The 23,908-nt window shown below is 39.6% G+C and overlaps 1 protein-coding gene across 4 annotated transcripts in view; it reads left to right on the top strand.

Moving 5' to 3' along the window:
- GPR141 (G protein-coupled receptor 141) overlaps window positions 1–23,908 on the top strand; it is a 171,262-nt gene that overhangs the window by 4,961 nt on the left and 142,393 nt on the right. For 3 of the 4 annotated variants that reach the window (XM_015237317.3, XM_072964669.1, XM_072964668.1), the window contains exon 2: window positions 4,801–4,869. Coding sequence is in view for 3 of the 4 variants with exons in the window: in XM_072964669.1 (XP_072820770.1) it covers window positions 4,801–4,869 (69 nt within the window). In the remaining variant the exon portion in view is untranslated. Of the gene's footprint in view, window positions 1–1,764; window positions 1,833–4,800; window positions 4,870–23,908 lie in introns of all 4 variants that reach the window. The other variant, XM_072964667.1, reaches the window with a different exon arrangement.

Here is a 23,908-nt window from a genome sequence, read left to right as displayed (position 1 = left end):
AAATGCTCAGTAAATGGAGCCAAGATCAATGTTAACCACTCTGCACTTGTAATGGTTATTCATCTCTTCCATAATGGTCAGGTAGAAGTACAATATTCTTTATTCTTTCTTTAAAAATTTTTAAAAGAAATATATATCAATTTTTTTAAATTGTAAAATAGTAAATGGAAAGTAAACCTCTTCCTCTTCCTATCCCCAGTCCTAGTCCCTAGAGTTCAACACACTTAATCATTTCTGCTTTTAATACATTAGATGATTAGTGCTATGGTTCTAATTGTTTATATAATTATTTCTTGGTTTAGCAACTTGATATAATATCTATTAGCTCCCTTCTATGGAAGATTTCTAAAACTTTGGCTTACCCCTCTTTCCCAATTCTTCTTATTTCTTGGATAGTAACATCACATTTTGTTGTTTTATTGCTGAATGGTCTGCCACTCTGATGTTACCATTCAGGTCACTTCACTTTTCTCCCTGTCTTTTTATCCCTATGAATCTCTATACTGTCCTCTAGGAGAGTACCCCGGGTTCTGTCTTCCAGCTCATGAATTCAGTCTTTAGCCTTGTCCATTCCTCCCGTTTATTCAGTTTAGTTTTGATGATAAAATTTTTAATTTCCAGATTCTGTGATTGGCACTTTTTATAATTACCTTTGGTGGATGCTGAACGCACCACACAAAGCCTTCTCCCCTTCCCTTTCCAGCCCCTGCCCTCACTTCAGGACCAAGGTGCTCAGTTGTTCAATCACCACTCCCTCTCTTATCCCCTCAGGCTGCTGAGAATATTGGTGTTGATACCTCATGCCTGAGTACCTTTCCCTGAATTGCCCTCCCTTGCTCAGTTCAGAACAGCTCTTCAAGGTGCTCCCAGCTCCAGAGCCACAAGGAGATCAGCTGAAATTTTAATTTTCTGTATATCTCTTCCAGTCTACTCTCCAAAACTCTGGTCACCTTTCTTTCTCCCTTTCTCCCATCTTTCCTTCCTTCCTTCCTTCTTCCTTCCTCCCTCCCTTCCTTCCTTTTCTGGTGTGGCTACAAATTCCTCTTTTCTCCCCAGAGGGTTGAGACTAGTGGAGGGGTAGATGTATGTACTTATGACATTATATTCCCAGACTGGGTATTTCTTTTACATTTTCAGTGTTTATTACATTTATATTCTGCTACCTTCTTTCCTGACACTAAAATGAAAGTTTCTTTATGTATAATCTATTGGTTGATTCTAAAAATTGAAAAGCAGACTTTACACTATTGTGTTGTGTATTATCACGCACGGCAGCACCTAGAGAGAAGGACTATAATCCTGCGTTACTAAGCTGGTCACCCCTGAAGAAGAATGCATCAGGGGTCAAGATGGAACAGATTCTCGCTCCTGAATTCTGCCGGTTGCCCCAAATTGGGATCTATTTTGGTTTACTTCATGGAGGCACCATGACTTTGTGTTTTTTTCCCCTCCTTGGAGTTTCAAATTGCCAAAGCATATTAAAGTCTTCCATATCCTTTCACATGGAATCCACTCTACTCTCGAAGACATTCTCCATGGAGCCTTCAGATTTTCTGTCCCAGTGTGATCTACTCCTTCACTGTTTTCCCAGGATTTCTTTTCATTATCCTTCAGTCATTCCCCCTGTTTCTTGAATACCTAATCTTCCACTTTCTAAGATTCTTTTTTTCACTGAAATACATCAGTACATTTTTTTAAGAAAGTATGAGTGGGAAGTAAACTTTTCTGAGAATTTTCATGTCTGAGAATATCTTTATTTTGCAGTTACATTTGACTGGCAGATTTGTAGCCATCAAAAACTCTTAAAAACGAGCTTCCTGTCTTCAAAGCTGGTAAGTCAGAGGTCAAAATGGTCTTTCTCTTTTGTGGTTCGCCTCATATGCCTGTGTGTGTGCCTAAGCGTAGATGTGTTTTCATTTCCAGAAGCCCTTAGAATCTTCCTTATCCTTGACATTCTGAACTGTTACCAGGTTGGAAATGGGTGTGGGCATTTCATCCCGTCTCCCACGTGACGCTCCATAGGTATTGCACTGTCAAGGCTTGTCTCTCCTCGACCTTGGGAAATATTTTTCTGTATTTTCTTCCCATTTTTTGTATTCTTTTTTCTGGACATTCTTTTTTTTTTTTTTTTGCTCTGTGCTTCTCCAGAAGATTCCTGACTTTATCCTCTGACCCCTTTACTGATTTCTTTTAGTATCAGCCATCATACTTTTAAGTATTCCTGATTGCTCCTTTTTTCATAATATCTTCTTAAATCTCTTCTGAGATTTTAACTAAAAACTGTTTTGTTTTGTTTTGTTTTTAAATTCTCTCTCTGTTTCCAGAATCATCTGCTAAATTGAGGTTCATTTTTTCTCTTTGTTTTCCCTGGTGCACGTCTCCGGAACTGATGGCTTTCTTGGGTAGCCTGGTCATCATAAACCATCAGTTTACATTCCCTAATACTTATATCTGTGAACATGGATGGTATATGTGTAGGTTTTTTCAGGCAGATCTTTTAGTTTCTTCAGACAGCAGCTCTCCATTTTTAACTAAGTGGTTAACAGCATTGCTGCTAGTCACCCTCTAAATATAGATGGGCCCCACTGACCCAGCTGCTCTGTACTCAGTCCCTGATTAGTGCTTGATTACATTCCTTGATTACTGCTCCATAGTCCGTCCTTGCTCCCAGTGCCTGCAGGACTGCCGGACAGATCTGCTCCTATGTCTTTCTATCACCATTCTCCTGTGTCTGTTCCAAGTAACAGCTGCCTCCACTCTAGTAGCTGATCACAAAGATCCAGTCCCCTTTCCATACTACATAAATTCATCAGAGCTCTGGCCTGTGGGCCCTTCTCCCTCTGGTTCCCTACTGATCCCCTTTTGTAGACCTTTACTGTTATTTCAGTGGGATTTCTGGACAAAGGTGAGAAAACCCAAGTGTTCAGGCTACCCTCTTCATCCCAAACCTCCATTAATTTTCTAAATCACTTCACTCTAACGTAGCACCCACTAGTAAGTGAGTTGGCTGGAGATCCAATCCCAGTTAATTGTACAGGTCCATCACCCCCTCCATGATCATATGAGTGAATGGGAATGTTTATAGGTGACCCGGAAAGAGGTCTTTGGTCTGTGGCTTCTTCATGATGGCGCCTCCATGTTGAGGGCAGACAGGTCTGGTGTTGCCAGCTCACTCAGCCGTGCCTGGAGATCTTGTTTGTCATGGTTTCCAAAGCCCTGATGCTTAGTTCCCTGTGCTCTGGCCCCCAGGCAGCCAAACCTTCCCACTGCTCATGGGCAGGACAACGTAAATTCAAAGTGTCAATGTCATGAAGATTGAAACAGGAGAGAGGAAAAAATATAAAAAGGAAAGAGACTATTCCAGACTGTAAGAGATAAAAGGTTAATCACACATAAATAGTACAATGAGTAAACTTTGATTAGATCCTGATTCACTGAGGAAAGCTACAAATTATATTATTGAGACAACTGGGAAATGTAGTCACTGGATATGAGATGATACGGTATTTTTTACTTTTTTGGGTATAGAAATGGCATTGTGCTTTCGGAGGAGAATGTCTTGATATAAATATGTAAATCTAATTTGGCAAAATGTTAACAATTCTTGAACCTACAAGGAGAGTATGCAGGCATTTATTGAAATAGTCTTTCAACCTTTCTGTACATTTAAAATTTTCCAAAATAAGTTGTAGGGGACAAAATTGCGTTTTTTGGAAGGAGAAGTACTGAATTATTTTACCAAAAGGCATCAGGGACTTAGGTTTCCCTGTATTGGCCAGCTGATGCAGAATACATGGGCTGATTCTGCTGAATTAATAGAGTTCTCCTGTAAAATGGTCTCCCTGAGCCTTAGAATCTTGTCTACTGGAATCAGTTAGGATCTACCAAGATCTTGTAAAAAGCTACAAGAATATCTGAAGGGATATCTTTTATGTGAGACTCTATAAGGGTAATAAAAGGACAAATTGAAAACAACTGAACTCACATGTTGAATAATATATATATGTAGAAAATAATTGTTTGGTTAACATGCTTACTTATATTCTACAACTGCTGTGCAGCGAGATTCTAGTCTTAACCTCCAATGTTTTTCTTATTAAGCACTGAGTCTAAAGGTCCATCTGGAGTTTTTTATTTAGTCATTAACTCTAACCCGTCATTTAACTTTGTCTAGAGCCTACAGTATTAGGAGGTGAAGTGCTCCTTCCTTTCTGTCTGGAACTGTTGTTACTAATTATGTGTCAGGTCCTGGCAAATCCCCTTATAGAATAGCAAACACTCGGGATTTGCCTGTTGCCTATGGTGTCATTTTATTTTTCCCTCTATCCTTTGTGCTTCTGCAGGAGTGAGGTCTGATGAGCTTCAGGTTAAACGTGTCGTTGGCAAGAGGAGTTTATGGGTGATGTGGGTACTTGCACTGCCTCACAGCGGTATGTGCACTGTCAGTCTGTGCCACTCTTGGTGGTGCTAACTTTCACCACTTGGGAAGCTCGTTACCACTACCAAGATTGCGCCAGTGAAAAAGTACACTTTCCCTCTGCAATTAATAAGAAGTCTGTGGGAGGATACTTTACACTGCACAAATATCCTATTCCAGAACAAACTTTTACCCAGTTGTTTTAGCATCTACTGATAATTCTCCCTAATTACAATTTATATCCAGCCTGCTTTCCTATTTGTATTAGTTAATTTCGCTGACTCTGAATTCCAATAACCAAATCTCACTTGTCTCTCACCTCCAGGCACCCTGGAATTGGTGTTTATCCCGATTCTCACCCCTATTCTTTTGTTCTCTTTCAGCTTCAACTCATGTCTTCAGTCCTGGTGTCTTCTGTTGTCTTTGCTGCAGACTTTCTCCCTACCACCCAGGTAAGTTCTGTTTCCTTCAAAGGTGAAAGAGATCTGGGCATATACATTGTGCTAAAAGGGCTTACTTCTGTCTGGCCATGCCATTTACTATATCAGCACTCTGTGCTTTTTGGAGGAATAAAGAGGGCTTCCAGCAGGACGTTGGTGGAAAATATCACAACGTATCCTGTCATGAAAGAGTCCTAAGAAAAGCAAAGAAATTGTTCCTTGTTTACTTTCTGCTATTAGAGGTAATTTGATGTCTTACCAGTTAGTGGAATCAGAGAATTTTTCTGTCAAAGGCCACACCTGCAGTCTCAATGCCCTTCCCTTCTGCGTTTACTGGGCTGAGTTCTCCTGCAGGACCCAGAGAGAGGCAGCTCACACAGCTATGCAAAGATCACACGCCAAGCTGGGGGAGTTTGCATGTTACAAATTTGATGTCAAATAGGTGAGGCTCACATCCTGGTGTTACCGTGCCTCCCTTCGGCTTTCTGCAGTTTGAAGCTTTGATGAGTTTTTTCCCAAGTTTCCTCTAGTTTTATCTGTGGGGGTCATTCTTCTTCTATACCTTGGTTCTTTTTTCTATCCTCCATAAGCAGATTTATTTTTCACCTGGTTCTTGATTTCTGTGAAAGTAAGGTCCTTCTATGCTGAGCAATAGATTCTCTCTAGGTTGAGGGTTCAAAATGTACTCTTAAACCATGAGAAGTTTTCTGGCTCCGCTTTGCAGTCAGTCTCTCCCCTCCATTCACCCTGCCCTAGGCAATCACTGGTCCGCTCTCTGATACTACAGATTAGCTTTACCTTTTCTAGAAATCCATATAAATGGAATCACAGGGCATAATATTTTGTAGGTCTTGCCTTTTTTCACTACGTATGATGTTTATATCAGTAGTTCATTTCTTCTTACTGCTGAGTAGTATTGTATTGTACAGCTAGCTATATGAGTACTTATTCATTTATTTATTCAACTGGTTGACCATTTGGATTGTTTCTAGTTTTTAGCTGATATGAATTAAATGGCTATAAACGTGCATGTAGTTTGTGTGTGGACATATATTTTCATTTCTCTTGGGTAAATGCCCTGTTTATTGATTATGGCAGTGATTCCATGGGTATGTCAATTTGTCAAAACTCATCAAAAACATAAACTTAAAATTAATACATTTTCCCTCCAGTAAGGGACTGGCTAAGCAGACTGTGGTCATCTGTACCATGGGAGGATGCTCAGCAATCAAAAGGAGTGAAATATTGATCCTCATAACAACTTGGATGAATTTCCAGGGAATCATGCTGAGTGAAAAAAATCCTACCCTAGGAGGTCACACACTGTATGGTTTCATTTAAATATCATTCTTGAAAAGATAAACCTATAGAAATGGAGAGCAAATTGGTGGTTGTGGAGGGGGTAGAGTTGGAGTGGGGTCAGAGATGGGAAAGTGGGGGAGAAAGGAGGTGTGCGGCTGTATAAGGGCTGCATGAGGGATCTTGGTGATGGATCCATTCCTCTCCACTGTATCAATATCAATATCCTTGCTGTGATATTATACTGTATTGTTTTTTAATATAGTACTATACTTTATTAGTACAGTGTTGTGATATTTTATGATAGTTTCACTCATCTGCTAGCTTGGGCAAATAGTTCATGGAATTTTTCTGTATTTTTTTGTACAACTGCATGTGAATACACAATTATCTCAAAATGAAAATATAAATATTTTTAAGAGATGAATTTTTTTAAAGATGTGTAAATTATGCCTCATTCAAGGTGATTTTTTTAAAAGTCCTTTCAGTCTGTAGAACACTCGCCAGTTGCACCCTCCAGAGACCACTGAGAACTTTCCTGCCATACTATCCCCTCTTTGTCTAGGCACATGACATGTGAATCAGACCCTCCCAGCCTTCTACCTTTCTCCTTACTCATATCCTCACCAAGAATCCCATTCACATCTTCCCACTTACCCTCCTGGGACACCACATACACTCAGGGTCAGCCATCTGAGCTCATCAACTAGCTTGGTTTCTCCAAAGACATATATACCTGGAGAAACTTAGCTCATCTGTGACTCTATACGCATTGACTTTTTTTTTTGAGGTCCCAGATTGATTACCTTCTCAAAAGTCCACCATGACATCAATGTTAAGAGCAGTGTCCCAATTTTTGCAATTTCTTGTCAACATCCTATCCCAAACATGACTTTTATCTGTTCTTTCACTTCAAAGAAAAAATAGGGGAGGAGATTAAATGTGAAAAGATAATTTAAAGATAATGTAGTAATTTTACTATTAATTGCCAATTTTAAGGCTTTAGAATTGATATGGTTCTTGAATAAATTTTTTTAAGTTTTGCTAAATATTTAGATGAAATTTGGAGGAACAGCATTAGATTTCATGTTAACAAAAGAGCAGTTATTACCAAGTATAGTAATTACTTATTTCCAAGCATGTGAATTTGTTCCCCGAATGAGTCCTTTAATTGGGGGGATGCATGGGGAGAGTAAAGGGCAAGCAGGATTCCCTATTATTTGCCTGAAGACAAAAATCATAAATAACATTTTGGTTCCATGAGCAAAATGCTTTGGATGAGCCTAAAGACAGTCAGTCCTCCTTTCTGGAAAATACACTATGGATTTAAATCTAAATTCAAGGTAAATCACACAAATAACATAATTAGGTTATCCTGAGTACTCATAATTGAGGTGAAGTCCCTTTCAGTTTGCAGATGCACTTATGAAAATTTTGTACTATTTGGGGAAAATCTGTGGTTTATTCCAAAGAGACTAATTATAAAAGAAAAACATTTTCGCATTTTAGGCAGTAGGTTGTGGGTACTTTTAAGTAACATAAAAAATAACCTGTTCCAGATATTGATATTCCTTGTCTGAAATTTCTAATCTGGAAAGGTGAGGATTAAGTAAAGGAAGGATTCTGCTTGTGTTCAATTCCACAACTAAAGGAAAAATACTTTATTAGCTCCATTTTAAGGCTGAAACAGAGACTCAAAGAGATTAAGCGACTTGCCAAGTTCATAGAACTATCAAGTGACACATGCGAATGTGTCTCAATCCAGAGCCAAGATCATTTTGCTACAATAGAAATCCAAACCACACTTCAATAGCTGATCTTATGGGGACTGTTGATGACTTAAATTCGACTCTCAGATGATTAATCATATTTGGGGAAAAGTGCCTTTGCAGTCATTGATATGAAACAGAATTGGCATATTACTGTGTATTATTAAGCTATAGAACACAGAACCTGGGCTAGTTTAACCACAGGCAGACTTACTGAGTGCCGTTTTGGATCAGGGACTGTGTATAAACAAGCCCTAGTCCCTGTCCTATTTTACTTCATTCCTTAGAGAAGAATCGAACCATTCTATTTAGTGAATTTTACTCTAAATAAGATTTGCTTTAGAAACCATTTCTCTGATCACAATCCTACAAGCATTACCATAATAAGATGATACATGGATTTAAGTGAAGGTAGAGGCACTCTACGCGTGTTTAAGTATATTTAAGTATATTATGAAGCTATCTCAAGGTTCATAAGTACAGATTTACATCATGATACTTAATCACTTCATAGTATTTCAGCTTATGAATTGTTGGGCGTTTAGCTTTTAAATTTTTCTCTATTATAAATGGCAATTCAGTGAACATCTTTGAGCATACAACTCTAAACACTTTCCTTATTATTTCTTCAATAAATTCCTAGGAGTGAAATTGTTGGATCAAAAGATGGACGTATTATATATGTTGCTGCCTATCACCTAGTTGCCCCCCGAAAATACTGTACCAAAGCAGTGAACTCATAAGTGAATATTCTTCTTCTAGTCTGTCTCTCTTCTCAAGCCATGCTGCATATATCCAGGGTGATGTTCCCAGTAAGCTACTTATTCATGTCTAAAACTTTAAAGGTTACCCATGGTCCACAAACAATTCTAAACTCTAACACGAATGCCTTCTGTTGTCTGGCTAGCCCATCTCTTACAGTTTTCTCTCTCCTGCTTTTCTATATGATTACCAGGAGTCAGTCAAATTTGTTTACCAAACAGGCACATACTGGAAAAGAAAGGTCTGTGTTCCTTTAATGTCAGTCCCATAAACATTTCCAATTCATTGATATCTTCACTCATCTTTACCTATTTTATTTCTTTCCTTGAGAAAGAACTCTTCACTCTGCATCATTCTATATTTTAGTTTAAGTTTAAATATTTAAATTTAAACATGAAGAAATGTAAAGTTGTGTAAGTTAAACCAAGGAGACAACTGAGGAAGCTCTTCCGATAGTCCAGGAGCTGACTCAGGGGTCTTTCCCTCCAATCCATCCTCTCCCTACCACTAGATCTCAATTTCTAAGGCGAATCTGATTATGTCACTTTTTTTTTTTTAAGCCTCCAATCGTTCATCACTGCAAACTAACAATAATGCAAAGTATGAACCATACACAGCCCTTAGCAGCCCACTTCTCAGCCTCATCTGCCAGGACAGAGGCACACGTGTGTCTAGAAACTCCACACCCACCTGCACCCTCCTCCAAAAGGCATCAGATGCTTTAATGCAGCTCCACTTCTGCTTCTGTTCATCCTGCGAACAGAAAGCAGAGACACAATTGAAAGGCAAACCATTAGTGAGGGAGATATTTGGAAATACTTGCCACAGAAGTGATAATGGGTTATTACTCTTAATATACAACGAACTCAAACACATCATTAAAACATTAAAACTCCAAAAAGTGAGTGAACAAGGGATATTAACAGACAATTTATAAAAGAGGAAATGCAGGTGGCTTATGGAACATTAATGGAATGTGAATAAAAACTCAACTATGAGTAATCGTTTTACTCATCATACTAGTAAATAAATACATTTTTCAAGTTATGATTATGGTGGTCCAGAGTTTATTGAGACAGACTCACCCATTCATTTCTCGAAGCAGTGGAAATTGCTGCGGTCTTTCTGGAAAGGGCTTTGACAAGAACCCTAAAAATGTTCATGTCCTTTGACCCTGAGGTTTCATTCACTCCTGGCGATGAAATAATCAGAGATAAAGAGAAACACGATTGGCAAAAACGTGTTTATCCCGGCTTATCTTATTAGTTACAACAATCAAATGATGCATGAAACTCAACAATAGGACAGTAGGGGTGTTGCTTAAACAAAATGCAGTTTATCCATATAATGGAGTATAAACACTCATTAAAGTGGCCTGGACAGATGAAGAATTTTTAATGATGTTGGAAATTGTATAATGTGGTATGAAACACAACATATCACTGAATGAAAAAAAGAGATGTTTGTATGTACATTATATTTCTTTTTTTAATTCTTATTTTTTATTGAAGGGTAGTTGATACACAATGTTACTTTCATGTGTACAATAAAGCAATTCATTTATACATATACATACATTTTTTCAGATTATTTTCCATTACAACTCATTACAAGAAACTGAATATAGTTTCCTGTGCTATACAGTAGGTCCTTGTTATTTATCTATTTTAAATATAGCAATGTGTCTATATTAATCCAAACTCCTAATTTCAACTGCACATCCAGAAATATCAGTGCTTTCTGAGAATGAATCATGTTTGTTTTATTTCTTTTGTTTGTAATTTAAACACTGGGCACATGTTTCCTTTAAAAATTGCAGAAAAACTTTTTAAAACTATGCCTTGACATCTTTCATGCTAACGTCACCGCTCCCTTTTCTGTTCTCTCTCCACCCTACTTTGGTGTCTGTCACTCCTATGGCACTTGGCAAATAAGCCAAAGAACTCATCTCCCCATGAGAATCATAAATTCCTCAAGAGTTTGAGCTGCTGCTTTTGCAATGCTGAGTGCTTAGAAGAACTCGAAACCGTTTGTGAGATGACTAACTGCATGGATGATTGAGTGACTGCTGTAAACATGTCTTAGGGTTGTGTCTTTGCTCTCCGAATGGGTAGAGCAGCTACTGATTTGAAGAGTCAAATGGGTTCTCTTTTAAGGGGGCATCCATCCTGTGTGGGCTCACACCCTGGTATGTCATTTCTTTATGTTTACGCATTTGGAGATCTCTTTAGGTAATGCACGAGACTGGACTACCTGGACGTTGCTTTAAGCATTGACGGGGTGCCAGGTTCTGGTTTGTCAAATATTTGGGGAACCTGCTTTTTTAAAAACATGCTTTAAACTATTGCTATAAGCATATTTTCATAAATCCAGTAAAGCATGTTCTACTGCTTTTGCTCAGTCACTTCCTTTATGAATATCTGGGGCATATAGTCGGAGACCTTATTTAGAATATTAAGTCTTAAGTGTTCCAAATTTAGTAGAAAGTTGATAGAGCTTCCTAAATCCCTTTCCTTATTGCATTAAAAAAAAAAAGGAATCATACCTAAGGCTTGCATTCATTTATTCTCAGCTACCAGCAGAATTATCTAAATTACTGTTGAAGATTATTCAACAAAGACATTCATCTTGTTACCAAAATTATTAGTGAATTGAGAGAGACCGCTTTTCTTCAGATGAGAATGGCTAATATTCTGTTTTTTATCCTGTGTCATTAATTCCCTCTTTCTTGTCTCCAGCTCTTGTTTGGCACAGGTTGGGGATGCAGACCGTAGGGTCAGAACCTGGGTCTTCATTCTACCTCTACCACTCACTAGCTCCGTGGTGTAGTCTCAACTCTCCGAGACTTGAACTCCTCATCTGTAAAATGGGAAAGTCAGAGCATCTGTCTCATAGGGTTGTTAGGAGTATGAATGAAATAATACATTTTAATTGGGAAATTGTAATTGCCTTCAAGATGTCAGCTCTTATTAATTTAGCTGTGTAGGTTAGTACAGGAATGAACAAAAAAATACTGTAACTGAGCAACGGCTCATGTGCCCATGGTACAGAAGGCTGAACTCTGACAGTGGGTGTTTGCAGCAAAGGCAGGATTTATTGGGGGGCACCAAGCAAGGGAGTGGGGGACAAGCCTCAGACCCCCTCCATCCTGGTCTTCGAGTTAGGGTTTTTTTAAAGGGGAAGAACAAAGAGGCTGGGATTAATCATCGTCTTGTGACATTCCTTAGCTGCAGTTTTGGGAGTCAGAATGCCTACGGTTTAGGAGTCTCTGGTCTGGTGGTCCACGACCTGGGGTCTGTCAGCTCATCTTGCCCAGGAAAAACTATCTGAACCTCTGCACGTGAACGATGTTATTGACAACAGCAATTTTAGTCACCTGTCTCTGGTTGTTTAGCATTCAGTTGCACAGGATTGAGGTCAGAAGGAACGAGAAAGGGAATACAGTTTTGGACAGAGAAGTTAATCATAAACTCCGCAGGGGAACTCGGTTTGAGGGGAACTCGGTTTGAGGGGGACTCGGTTTCCATGCTGTGATTAAAAGAAGAGTTCTCCTAGCTTACACCGTGTTTTATAAATATTGCTATTTGGTCAGTTGATTCCTCCTATATTTTCAGCAGTACTGAGAAAAAGTATTATAATGGCTTCAGAAACTTATATCTTGCATGTGTCATGGAGATAGGCAGAAAGTGATTTCTCTGCTCCCCTTCGCAGCAGAATTTCTCTACCTCTCCACCTCTCCTTCCTCACCTCCGCCCCCACTACAACCCATTCCAACCTGACTTCTGTTTCCACCACCCCATCGAGACTGCTTTTGACAAGGTGGCCAACCACCTCGGATTTGTCATCTCAGAAGAAAATCTTCTGTCCTCATTCACTGGCTCTGCCAGCAGCATTCCACACAGCCAGCTGTTTCCTCCTAAAATACTCCCCTTTTGTTTCCCTTCACATCACACTTCCCCCACATTCCTGGCCCCTCTCTCTCTGGCTCCTTTGCTAGTTTTTCCTCTTCCATCCAACCTCTGAATGTTTGGTTGCCTCAGGAGCTGACCAGGGTCCCATTCTGTTCCTTCCAAATAATCTGTTCCCATCTCATAGCCTTAAATACTATTATGTGTGACTCCCTCCCAAATTAAATCTCTGTGCCAGACATTTCTCATAAATCTGCCTGCCTACTTGGTTCTTCCACTTTCAAACACACTGTGTCTAAAAGCCAGTTCCCTACACCACTGCTCCCAACACACACACACACTGTCCACGTGCCACCTTCTTCCCAGCCTCGGTACAAGGCACTGCTCTCCACCCAGAATATGTCTCATGACAATCCACTTCCACAGTGATGTTTTAAACAGAGACATGAGGTAATATCAATTCCTAAATTAAAATTCTTTAGTGGGAACTCACGGCTAATGGAATTCAAAACAAAATTCACCCTTGACTGCAGGGCCAGCATTATCTGGGTCCCTCTGCCTGAATTCAGCTATGCCACTCTGCTCTCCTGGGGGTGATTCTCATCCTCTGCTCCAGACACAGTGGCCTTTTACTTTTCCTTGAACAGAGCAAGCTTGGGCCTTGCTCAGGGCCTTTGCACCTGCTCTTCTCTCTGCCTGGCAGGCACTTACCTGGTTCTTTGCGTGGCTGGTTCCTCCTTATACTTCAGACCTTGGTCTTAGTTTCCCCTCAGACAGGTCTGCTTTGACCACCTATCTAAAGTAGACCTTCCCATTCTGTCTATTTCGGTCATAGCTCCATCAAAACCAATCCATATGTTATTAGATAAACTTGGGAGCTACTTGAGAACAGTACCGTGTCACTTTATTCCCTGTTCAATGCTGTATCCTGGGAGTCTGGTAGAGGACTTGGCACACAGTCGGCTTTCAGTATACTGGGTTTATCAAATGCTAGACTGGCATAGTGTTCTAAGAATGGGGCTGGCTGTGAAGGAGACAAGGCCCTGCCCCACTGGATAAGCATTATCATAATGACTGTACAGTGTGCAATGGAAAGTCATAAGTAAAGCAGCTTCACTGAGGAGGTGACATCGGAATTCAGATGAGTATAAATATGCTGGGGGGAAAGGTAGGGAAAGGAGGCTTGGGCCAAGAGAATAGCGTGAGTGAAGGCCCGGAGCTGTGAAAAAGCATGTCATGTTTAAATTATTAGCTCAAACAAGTTTTCTGAAGAAAGGAAAATTAATGCAGATCTCGAGAACTTGGGGGAAGAAAAGTCAAGACCTAAATAAAATCAGATGGTGGAAAAAAGAATTTTAAATTGAAGCAAAAACTGCAATTTCACAACTATGGCTCATTTAAGCTACTGGTAATTAAAAACATATATAGTAACAAACACCACCTGGGTTTTGCAGGTGTGAGTAAACTTTCAGAAATTATGGAGGGAGGAGTAGTGGGAAATAGTTCAAGACGCAGCTAAAGAAACTGAGTTCAATGCCTTTCGACCAATAATGGGAATGAACGTGGTGATAGCAGAATAATTTCATTTATATCATTTCATTTCACTTCAGTGTGACAAACATATATTCAGGCTCTGGGAAAGGTAGTGGGAATAGAAAAAGAAATAATCTTGGGCCTCCAAGAGACCACAGTCTAATCAAAGGCAAAGGTACATGAATAATCGCCAATTTAGAATCTAAAGAAAAAAAGAACCTTCTATATACCCTCAGTAAATGTTCCAAACACATGTTTAAAGCAACACAGATTATTTTTTCCCCAAAAAATCCAACTGAAGTTTGCACCAAGTCCGTTTTCTCATGGGATGTTTAATTGAGTCTGCACACGAGGACGGTTCTGGTGGTGAATTGCACAGAATGAACAAATGTTGGTCATGGAAACTGGCTGGAAAATGCCAATGAATTTCTTTTCAGTTCCGTATGAGAGACATCTCTTTTTTTTTTTTTAAAGAATAAAACACTTTATATTTAAAGTTAATATGCTTTCCTTTTAGAAAACAGTAAACATTTAAATGAAAATAAATACATACCTCTTACATATAGATTTTAATAGGCATTTTTTAAATTAAAACTAAGATCACATCATGATACATTTGCATTCACCTTCCCTGATTTGAATATTATGCATTCTGCACTTCATGTTGCTGTTGGTTGTCTTTCAGTTAAAAAAAAAAAACATTAAAAACTATAAACTTACTACATCAACTCAAAAATAGAAAGCAATCTTCTGAGTCTTCATATGAAATGTGTAATTTAAAAATCTTTTTTCTACCATAATCACCCTAATTCTTGGGGTTTGTAGCATAATTTTAAGTTTTTGACTTAGATGTTGAGAATTACATCATGATTTTGTCATATGTATCTTCTTTTTTGAAAGGTTTTTTATTCATGTCTTTGGTTGTAACTAAATTCTCAATAGTCATTTGAACTAAGTGGCTCCTGTTGTTACGGGCTGACTTTTTCACACCATAAAATCTAGTCACAGATTAGTGTCCCAGAGGCCAACCTGATTCGTATCCTTTGCACGTATCCCAGTTTTGGGCTTACGGGGTTTTTTGTTGTTCTTTCTTGTAGTTTCTATATATCAAGCATTTCATCAGCTGTACCTACATTTTCTAGAAATGTGGTGAAGTCTACCGAGTTGAATGCCCCAGTGCTTTTGGTCTGGGACGGTGTTACACATTTCTGTCTGATTCTTGCTCTTGTTCCGTCACTATGTTTTTTGATTCTTCAGGTGTTGTTTCCACCACAGAGATGCTCAGCCCACGCTGTTCCCCGTCCTAGACACTTACCATCCTCTTTCTTATCATTTTCACTTTTTTATTCTTGTTCTCTGTTTTCTTGAAGAAATTCTCAATCTTGTCCTCTGTTGCTAATTTGACTTTCTGAATTGGCAATTTGGGGTTTTTTTCCCCCAGTAATTGTTTTAATTTGGGGCTCTGTTATTAGTACATTTTTAGTTTTCTTGAATACTTTCCTTATCTCATCCAGTTCATCTCCGACTCTTCTGTTTCTTTTTTTTCCTGCTTCTTTTTCATAAAAGTTATATCGTCTTTCATCTTGTTGAGGTTGGCAGTTTTTTTTTTTTTAACAATTTCCTTTGGTTTCTGAAATAAAACCATTTTGTAGGCTGGTTTTTCCTCTGGAGTTTTTAGCATCATGTCTGACATTCTTTATTCCTGGTTAACACATTTTTGCATGAGCGTATTTTGCTTCTTTTTTTGTTTTGCTTGCTTATCCATCCCAGAGGAAGGTAAATCTCTGCACCCCAATCTTGGTTTCCAGCAGCCTGTGTATAAACAGTATGAGAGAAAAGCAAACTTCTCACCGTATGGCAAACTGGCATTCGTTGAATGAGCCACTGATTATATTTTCCAATCCAGTTCCATCAGCTTTAGCGCTAGAGAGAATTCTTTCCAAACTCCAATAATAGGTTGGTAGGAAATCTTAGTTTTTGTAGTAGTTGAACGTTTCCCCTTCCCTTGACATCTTCATCTGTATTTTATTTTTGGAAGCTAAGAAGAGCCACTTGGGGCCAGTAACCTGATACCATTTTTCCTCCTCTATGAAAGTAATTTCCTGCAAACCCATTTCTCCAAGGCTCTGAACTTCTATTGAGTGATAAGAGCTTCTACTATTGATGTACTACTAGGTTGGATTTCCACCTTGCAATAGAGAGAAAACCTCCCTGCTCTCATCAACAGTCCTAAACCATCTTTTTCCTACATGTTGTGACAAGTTATCGGTCAATAATAAACCATAAAGCGTTCTTCTCCTAAAGCAGTTTTCTTAGTACTCAGAGAGGGCAAACCCCCAGGGAAAGGATGAGGATGGTTCCCAGACAATAGAAGCAGTTTATTCACATTCACTGTGGGATACTTTTTGATTTTGAATTTATAGGGAGCCTGACCTTCCAAAAACTGGAGTTCCGCGCTGTGATGGAAATCACCAAGTGAAATGCTTGGTTTACTAAGCTAGTAAACTGAATTTATGCAAGTGCTTTTTGTATTAACCATGCCTTTTATTTTCTGTATCCTGATGTATGGACATCTAGGGCTTTGCTGACCGTGGAGGAGCTACCCCTCCCAGAGCTGGCCTGTTCCTAGAGGTGGTGAGCACTGGCTGGTGAGCACGTCTTTCAAATGCAAACCAACCAAGCCAGAGTCCTTATCCCCAAACATCTCCCTTATCCGGCTTTCACACTCTGGGCCACTCACCCTAATCAACACAGGGTCAGGTACTAGCCAACCAGGGACAGACCCTACCCACCGGAACCCACTGAAATTATCCAAATTAGCCAATCCTAAAAAAGTCTGCTTACCATGCCAGGCCCATTCCTTCCTGCAGAAATCGCAAGAAATTCTCTTGCTCACAATTTTTCCCTCTCCCTCTGCCTCCTGACTGATCCTGCTGCTTCCCTCTGTAGCCCCCCCAGGGTGTGTGGTGTGCCCCATCTTGGCATCTGTGAGTCTAGCAAACTCTTTTCAGTGGCAATTGTCTTCTGATTTGGAGGTCTCTCCATCCTTAAATCGTAATAAAACCTAATTTTAAAAGCACCTTTCAATGGCAGAATTAAAACTATTTTAGCCTGCTACCTTATGTTTATCCCTCAAAGCTGAGGAAGCAAAGGAATAATTTAGAGATCGGAGCCCTGGGAGTCGGGTACAGAGCTGCCTTTAACTCCATGTGCACTTAAACCTCCAGTCAGTCCTCCTGATTTTAATGCCTTTCCTAAAAACAAGTAGGTTCTGGCATCAGCACCGGGAGGTTAGTGAGGATTCTCCACCTTGTCTGGATGGAGGGAAGCAGGTGGCAGGAAGTGTGCAGAGGGCAGCGTCCCCATTCGCAGGTGCAGAGGTAGATTCTCACCCACTGCCGTGTGGGGCTGGTCTCCCTACTGGTTTTAGTTCACCGTGTTTCCACCCATTTCATTCTGTTTACTGCTTCTAAGTCTCTAACCTTTCTATTCCGACATGAAACACAGTATTTCTTTTGTTCCCATTTAATCCTTTATTTTTTACAGATTGAGTTTTCCCCAGTGCTTAAATTAATGCATGGCTGTAAGAAGTAATTAGTTTTTCTTCCTCACAGTGTCAGCAGCCCTGACAGGGAACCTAGCTCTGCTCTGGCAAATGAGCAGACTTGTTAGCACTGGCTTCGGGTGGGCCGGGAGAGGACACGGGGCTGATTCCTGGAAGGTCACTAATAAACAAAGTTCCTTTCTATTTTAATTCCTTTGCTGTTAAATGGGCTATTCTTTCTTTTATCGAGCACCTGCTTTTATTCCTCTAAGTTCTTGGTGAATTTCATGATAAAATTCTTTATGAAATAATTTCTCCATCAATTATTAAAGCATTCCATGCCTACATTCTCTTGAAAAATTAAAGTGCAAGTGCGATTAGAAGCCAATTGTGGTCCTATTGATTTTTGAAAACTAATTACATACAGCCATTTAAACAATGAATATTAATTGAGTGTTGACTCCACGGCCGGGCACTGTTCTAGGTCCTGGCTATACATGAGTGAACAAAATAGAATTCTTTCTATCATAATTTAAAAGATAATTTCACCGTAGTACTGGCCAAGAGCACATAGAAGCAATATTGCCAAAAATATAAATATAGAGATAAAAATCTAAATATTCTTTTCTACCTAGGTTGATCTAAAAAGGTTGGTTTATTCTAACACTGTGGCCTCCCAGATGGGGTACAGAAGGACGCTTGTCCAAGTTATGGCTCGGAGAGACTCAGACCCCTGAGTCAGGGCGGAAGGGCTGGGGTTTTTTTCAAACACAAAACGTTGCGTTGGTTTTGCCATATCTGGTTTCAGCCTGACAAATATTGAACTCCACTAATGTGTTAGTGCAGCTGCCAGACGTGTTCTGGTAATAGATGGGCCATCTGTCTGAGGATTCACTGTCCTCTGAGTCTCCGTGGGTGTTTCAGTGGGAAGCTGGGTGAGGCCAAGTTCAATACTGCTAGTTAGATGACACATGAAACCAGCAATGGCTAGTTTTTGGAATTAGATTTTCAAAAGCCTGTTTATTCTGCAAACAGGTGAAAGTCTATTAATCTTCGAAACCCCATCGTCTAAAGCTACATGATGAAAAGTCTAGTTTTATCTCTGACCTAAGGCAGTACAGATTTTTTTCTTAATAACCAGAAAAGCTTCTTATTATATATTGATGTTGGAAGGATTAGGGAGAATCATGTTTCCTCCAGCAAGGTGTTATGGCATTTTTTTTTAATCGGTAGCTGATCAAAGTAACTGGAAAGATGGGCTGTCTTTCTCGGTTGGAAGTGGTAATCTTGCCTGAGCAAAAGAACGAAGGTCAAGGATGAAGGCAGGGCAGGAATTCCTCACCTGAAGTATGGCAGGTACTAGCATTGTGCCAGGCACAGAGTTGATGCTTGTTGAATGACTAAAGGGTGAGTTGTTCTTAAGAGGATGCAAAATGGCTCCCAGAGCCTCCTAGAAATATTCAGGGGAACGGGTCCTTTATAGAAAGCAGGTCTTCTGCAAGCTGGTGAGGTTTCCTCTGTGAGTGATGTCAGGCCCTGAGTGCAATCTATTTTTTGCCACAAACCTGTGAGGATGCTTCTGTGAATTAAAATGGTCTAGATCCGTAGGTTTCAACACTTGTTTTAGCCATAGAATCCCTTCTTTAAGCAGACACTCTGTATTTAGAACAGGTCGAAGTGGAGCTTCTGTGGCGGAGAACCTAAGTGTGTTCTCCTGGGTCCCTCTCCCCACAGCAGCTTCCACAGGGCACAGTTTGGGGCCCTGGCCGAGGGGTCCATTCTGGGCGAATTATCTAGAGACCATGAACGGGTTGAAGTGATTTAACTTTGCTCTTACCATCCCTGATTCAGGAGTTAAAACTTGGTCATTCTCAAGATTCACTGATGTCCTGATCAAATTCTGGATGGTTATTCAACCTATATTCTTGGCTTCATGTAGGGGAGAAAACATTGTGAAGAGTAAGCTCTGGAAATTGAATACTGTGACATATGCCATCTTGTAGTTGCCCATTTGATACCAACTTCACTTGAAGGTTCCAGTTTTCAAGGCAAATGTATGGAGGATCAAAGTTCTACTTGAGAAGAAAAATCTCACTTATATAAGACCCTGTCATTAAAATTCACACCATGGTGCACAAGACTTAGGGACTGGATTAGAGGTTGGAATAGGATTTCATTTGATCATTTTCTTTTCATTTTTTTTGATCATTTGATTCATTAATAATTTCACTGGTAGAGTGTTATTTGATAAGTGGTTTTAATTTTCTAACAGTGTCCAAGATCAATGATTGCCCCTTTTTACCTTTTTCTTCTCTCTTTCTTCTTTTTTTTTTTTTTGCAACAGTTTTGTTGAAATAATAATTCGTATACCATACCCATTTAAAGTATGCAATCTTTGGTTTTTAGTATACTCACAAAGTTGTGCAGTCATCATTATAGTCAATTTTAGAACATTTTTCATCACTTCAAAAGGAAACCCCATATCCTGTAGCTATCACCCTTATATTCTCCATGGGTTCCAGACATATCTTGTTTTATTGCACTTCACAGATAGTGTGTGTTTACAAATTGAAGATTTGTGGCAACCTTGAATTATCAGATGATGATTAGCAATGAAGTATTTTTAAATCAAGAGGTGTATTTTTTTAGACATAATGCTATCACACCATTAATAGACTACAGTGTAGCATAAACATAATTTTTCTATGCACTGGGAAATCAAAAACCTGTGTGACTCCCTGCTTTCTCACAGTGACCTGGAATCAAACCCACATCTCCAAAGTATGCCTGTATTGCCATTCTAGTGAGTGTGAGGTGGTATCTCCTTGTGGTTTTGATTTGCATTTTCCTGATGACTAATGGCGTTGAGCATTTTTTCATGTGCTTACTGGCCATTTGTGCATCTTCTCTGGAGAAATATCTATTCAGATGCTTTGCCCATTTTTAATTGAGTTACCTGTCTTTTTACCATTGAGTTATAAAGTTTCTTTATATATTCTAGATGTAAGGCCCTTATCAGATATATGATTTGCAAATATTTCCTCCCATTCTGTGAGCTGGCTTTTCACTTTCTTGATAGTGTCTTTCAAAAGCACCTAAGCTTTCCATTTTGAAGAAGTCCAGCTTAACTATTTTTTTCTTCTTATCTTGCTTATGTTTTAGACGTCATCTCTAAGAATCCATTGTCCAACCCAATTTTACCCTTATGTTTTCTTGTATGAGTTTATTATAGTTTTGGCTCTTACATGCAAGCCTTTGATCCACTTGGTATTCATTTTTGTGTATGGTTCTTATTTTTGTTATTTCTTTCTCCTTTCACCTTTATGTCTTCAGAGATCCAAGAATCAAATTTGTTTCAGGCAAGTTGGCTGGATAATATGTGGAAATATTAATAAGCTGCTTATTAGTGTGTTGAAGAAGGGGGAAATTTAGGCCATGGGGTTAGCTGGTTTTGAATTTGTGTGATATATTATGTGATCTACACATCTAAAGCTTCCTGGGTAAAATTGTGGTCAAAGGATATTCAGAATTTCATCTTCACTTCCTCCTCGCAAATGAACATGTCTTCCATTTCACTTATGAATATTCATACCTTGTTCCCATTCTTGCTATACAAGCCGTTGTTTTCGAACAGTGCTGCTTACATAACCCGGCTTTTGTTTCTCATTTTAAAAAAAATCTGCTTTCTCCATAGGCACACTGTCTCTCTCACACACACACACACACACACTGCTACCTCTTCCCAATATGCTCATGTGTTTGCTGGCACAGATGTCCCTGCAATTCACCTCTTCTTGTCACTCACCTTTCAGGTTATATACACATCTGAGATTTCTCAGTTATTTTTACAGGCACAATTCAGCATGGGGCAATCTGGATGATAAGGGGGAATAAATGACAATGGAAAGGAAGGGCAAGATAACACACGAGAGTATTTAGTCATTCCTTTGTGTTTTAGTACAGAAATGTAGGATTTAGCCCTGGAGTAAGCATAATGCATAATTGTCACATTGGGATGCTAAACACAGACGCTGCATTCACTCTGTGCATAGAGTAAGGTCTGGTTCATGGAAAAAAATGCAGGTTTTGCATTTTTCCAACAAAATAAGTGAGTGGGGGTGGGAGGAGACTGGCATTCTGATGATTATTTCAGAATGCTAATGCCTACCAGAGGCGGGAGCCGTGCTGGCCAGTCTCCACTGCATCGTGTTGATGGGAAAGTGAGGGTGTCCCCACCCTCTTTAGATGCCTTTTATGGCAGCAGCCCAACAGGTACTTTTGGCCAACTAACAAGTAATGCTTTTGTATCTCTACGGAAGAAAACCTTGTCCAAGGGCTCGGAGAGAACCCAGCCAGGAAAACCAAGACAATGCTCAGGAAGTATTGGAGGACAACTAAGCATCAGATGGTGTGGTCCCGAATATAAGGGCTGAAGGACCACAGGGCAGGGGGGTCACTGAGCCTTGGAGGTGGGGGTGGTGGATGCGAGAAGCTTTCATAGAGAGTGTGGGTTGGGACTGGGTTGTGAAGCATGAAAATCATTTTTTAAAGCACAAAGGGGGGAAAAAAGAGACAGTATGCCTCATGCAAGAGAAGGACAGAAACTCAGCCTTGTGATGATCCCACTCGGAGTGTTCAACAATTCCAAACCTGGGTTTAATTCCCCTTGGAGGAGTTTAATGACTTGGCCACACAGCTTCTAAGCAGTAACGTGGTGTTTGGATCCAAAGTCCTGAGTATTTTCCCAACAACAGACCCTGCGGCTGCTGTCCTCCAGGCCCAGAGACTGGAGGTTAGCCCAGCGCTCTCTGCATCAGCTCGAATTCCTCCCCACTGTTCTCTCTCTGACCTGCCAGGCGACACAGAGATTGAGAATCACTGTTTCAGATCATGGGTTCCCAGCTTGCTGTTCCTTAGAATCATCTTAATAGTTAAAAAAATGACGACCTGTTTCTAGCCCCCCACTCCGAACCTAATGAAACTGAATATCCAGAGATAAGATGCTTAGGTCATTTGCAGTTGTCCTCCATCAACTCACATTACCTTGGATAAAGTAGGCATCAATACATGTCTGTCAAATGAATGAATAATTAATGCATTCGCTGAATCATTGTTTTACCTACTAATTTGATGATTGTGAGTTCCTCATTGTCTTGGTTTATTTCTTCGTGTTACACCATGGTCATCTTTTCTGGAACCGTCTGTTTCTGAGTGATGAAAATGAGACTGATGGGCTTTTTCCAGTCTGGAGTTCATTGTGAAGCCAAAGGACATTTTTAAAAATTGCAATACAATTGACATACAGTATCATAGTAGTTTCAGGTGCACTTTATAGTAATTGGCTATTTATATACATTTTGACATGGTCACCACAATAAGTCTGGTCACCATCTGTCCCAAAATACATTTGACCAGGACTTAAAGAAAGGCAGATGCATGTCTCTGGCACTGGGGGGATACACACCGTAACTTTCCTTTCCTTGTCACCCTGGCTCTCTTTTCATTCTAATCTAAACCAGTGTGTAAAGACCAGCCTTGACTGTTTCACCTTTTCCCAGACTTAAACTTCTATTTTACCCTCTTTATAATTGTTGTCCTATGGAATGGAAGGATGATTGAATGGAATGGATAGCTGATTTTCCCAAACTGGCCCAGATCAACTCTGGTTGCTGAGTTTCATAGTGGGGTGGATGATGGAGGTAGGCAAGTAAACATACTCAGTCTTTTCATTAATTCCATGTGTAATCTGATTAATGTCAAGTTGCAGTTGTGTTTTAGGTTGGATTGTGTTTATCAGGATGATTTAAACATTCCTTGATTTGGTTCCATATGGAAGTGCTTGATAAAGTGGTCCTGTGATTTCCAGTCACTTTCTTCCCTGCACTTCAGCATGCTACCAGGGCCCCCAAACGGTATTATCAGATTTGCATACAGACAAGTGATTGGAGATATGTGACAACATGATTAGAAATACTGGAGTTCTCCAGGTTTAAGAGTGCTTCAGTCATAGGCATAATTATTAGTGCAATAAAAACAGGAAAATTCTAATTGAGATTCACCCCCTCTTTAGTATCCAATGGATCTGAGATGATAATTTCAGCCCTGGTTCATTTTCTCTTCTGCATTTATTATTCCATTATTATAAAATGTCACTTTGCCTATATAATATTTTGCCAGGCTGTCAAGTTTTATTTGGTTCAGCTTTTAAGTCAGGAGCATTTGTGGCTGATCACTCC

Source organism: Vicugna pacos, chromosome 7, assembly GCF_048564905.1.
Source record: "Vicugna pacos chromosome 7, VicPac4, whole genome shotgun sequence".
NCBI lineage: Eukaryota > Metazoa > Chordata > Mammalia > Artiodactyla > Camelidae > Vicugna > Vicugna pacos.
The sequence above is the reverse complement of the archived record's forward strand: the minus strand, read 5'-3'. Positions and strand labels throughout refer to the sequence as shown.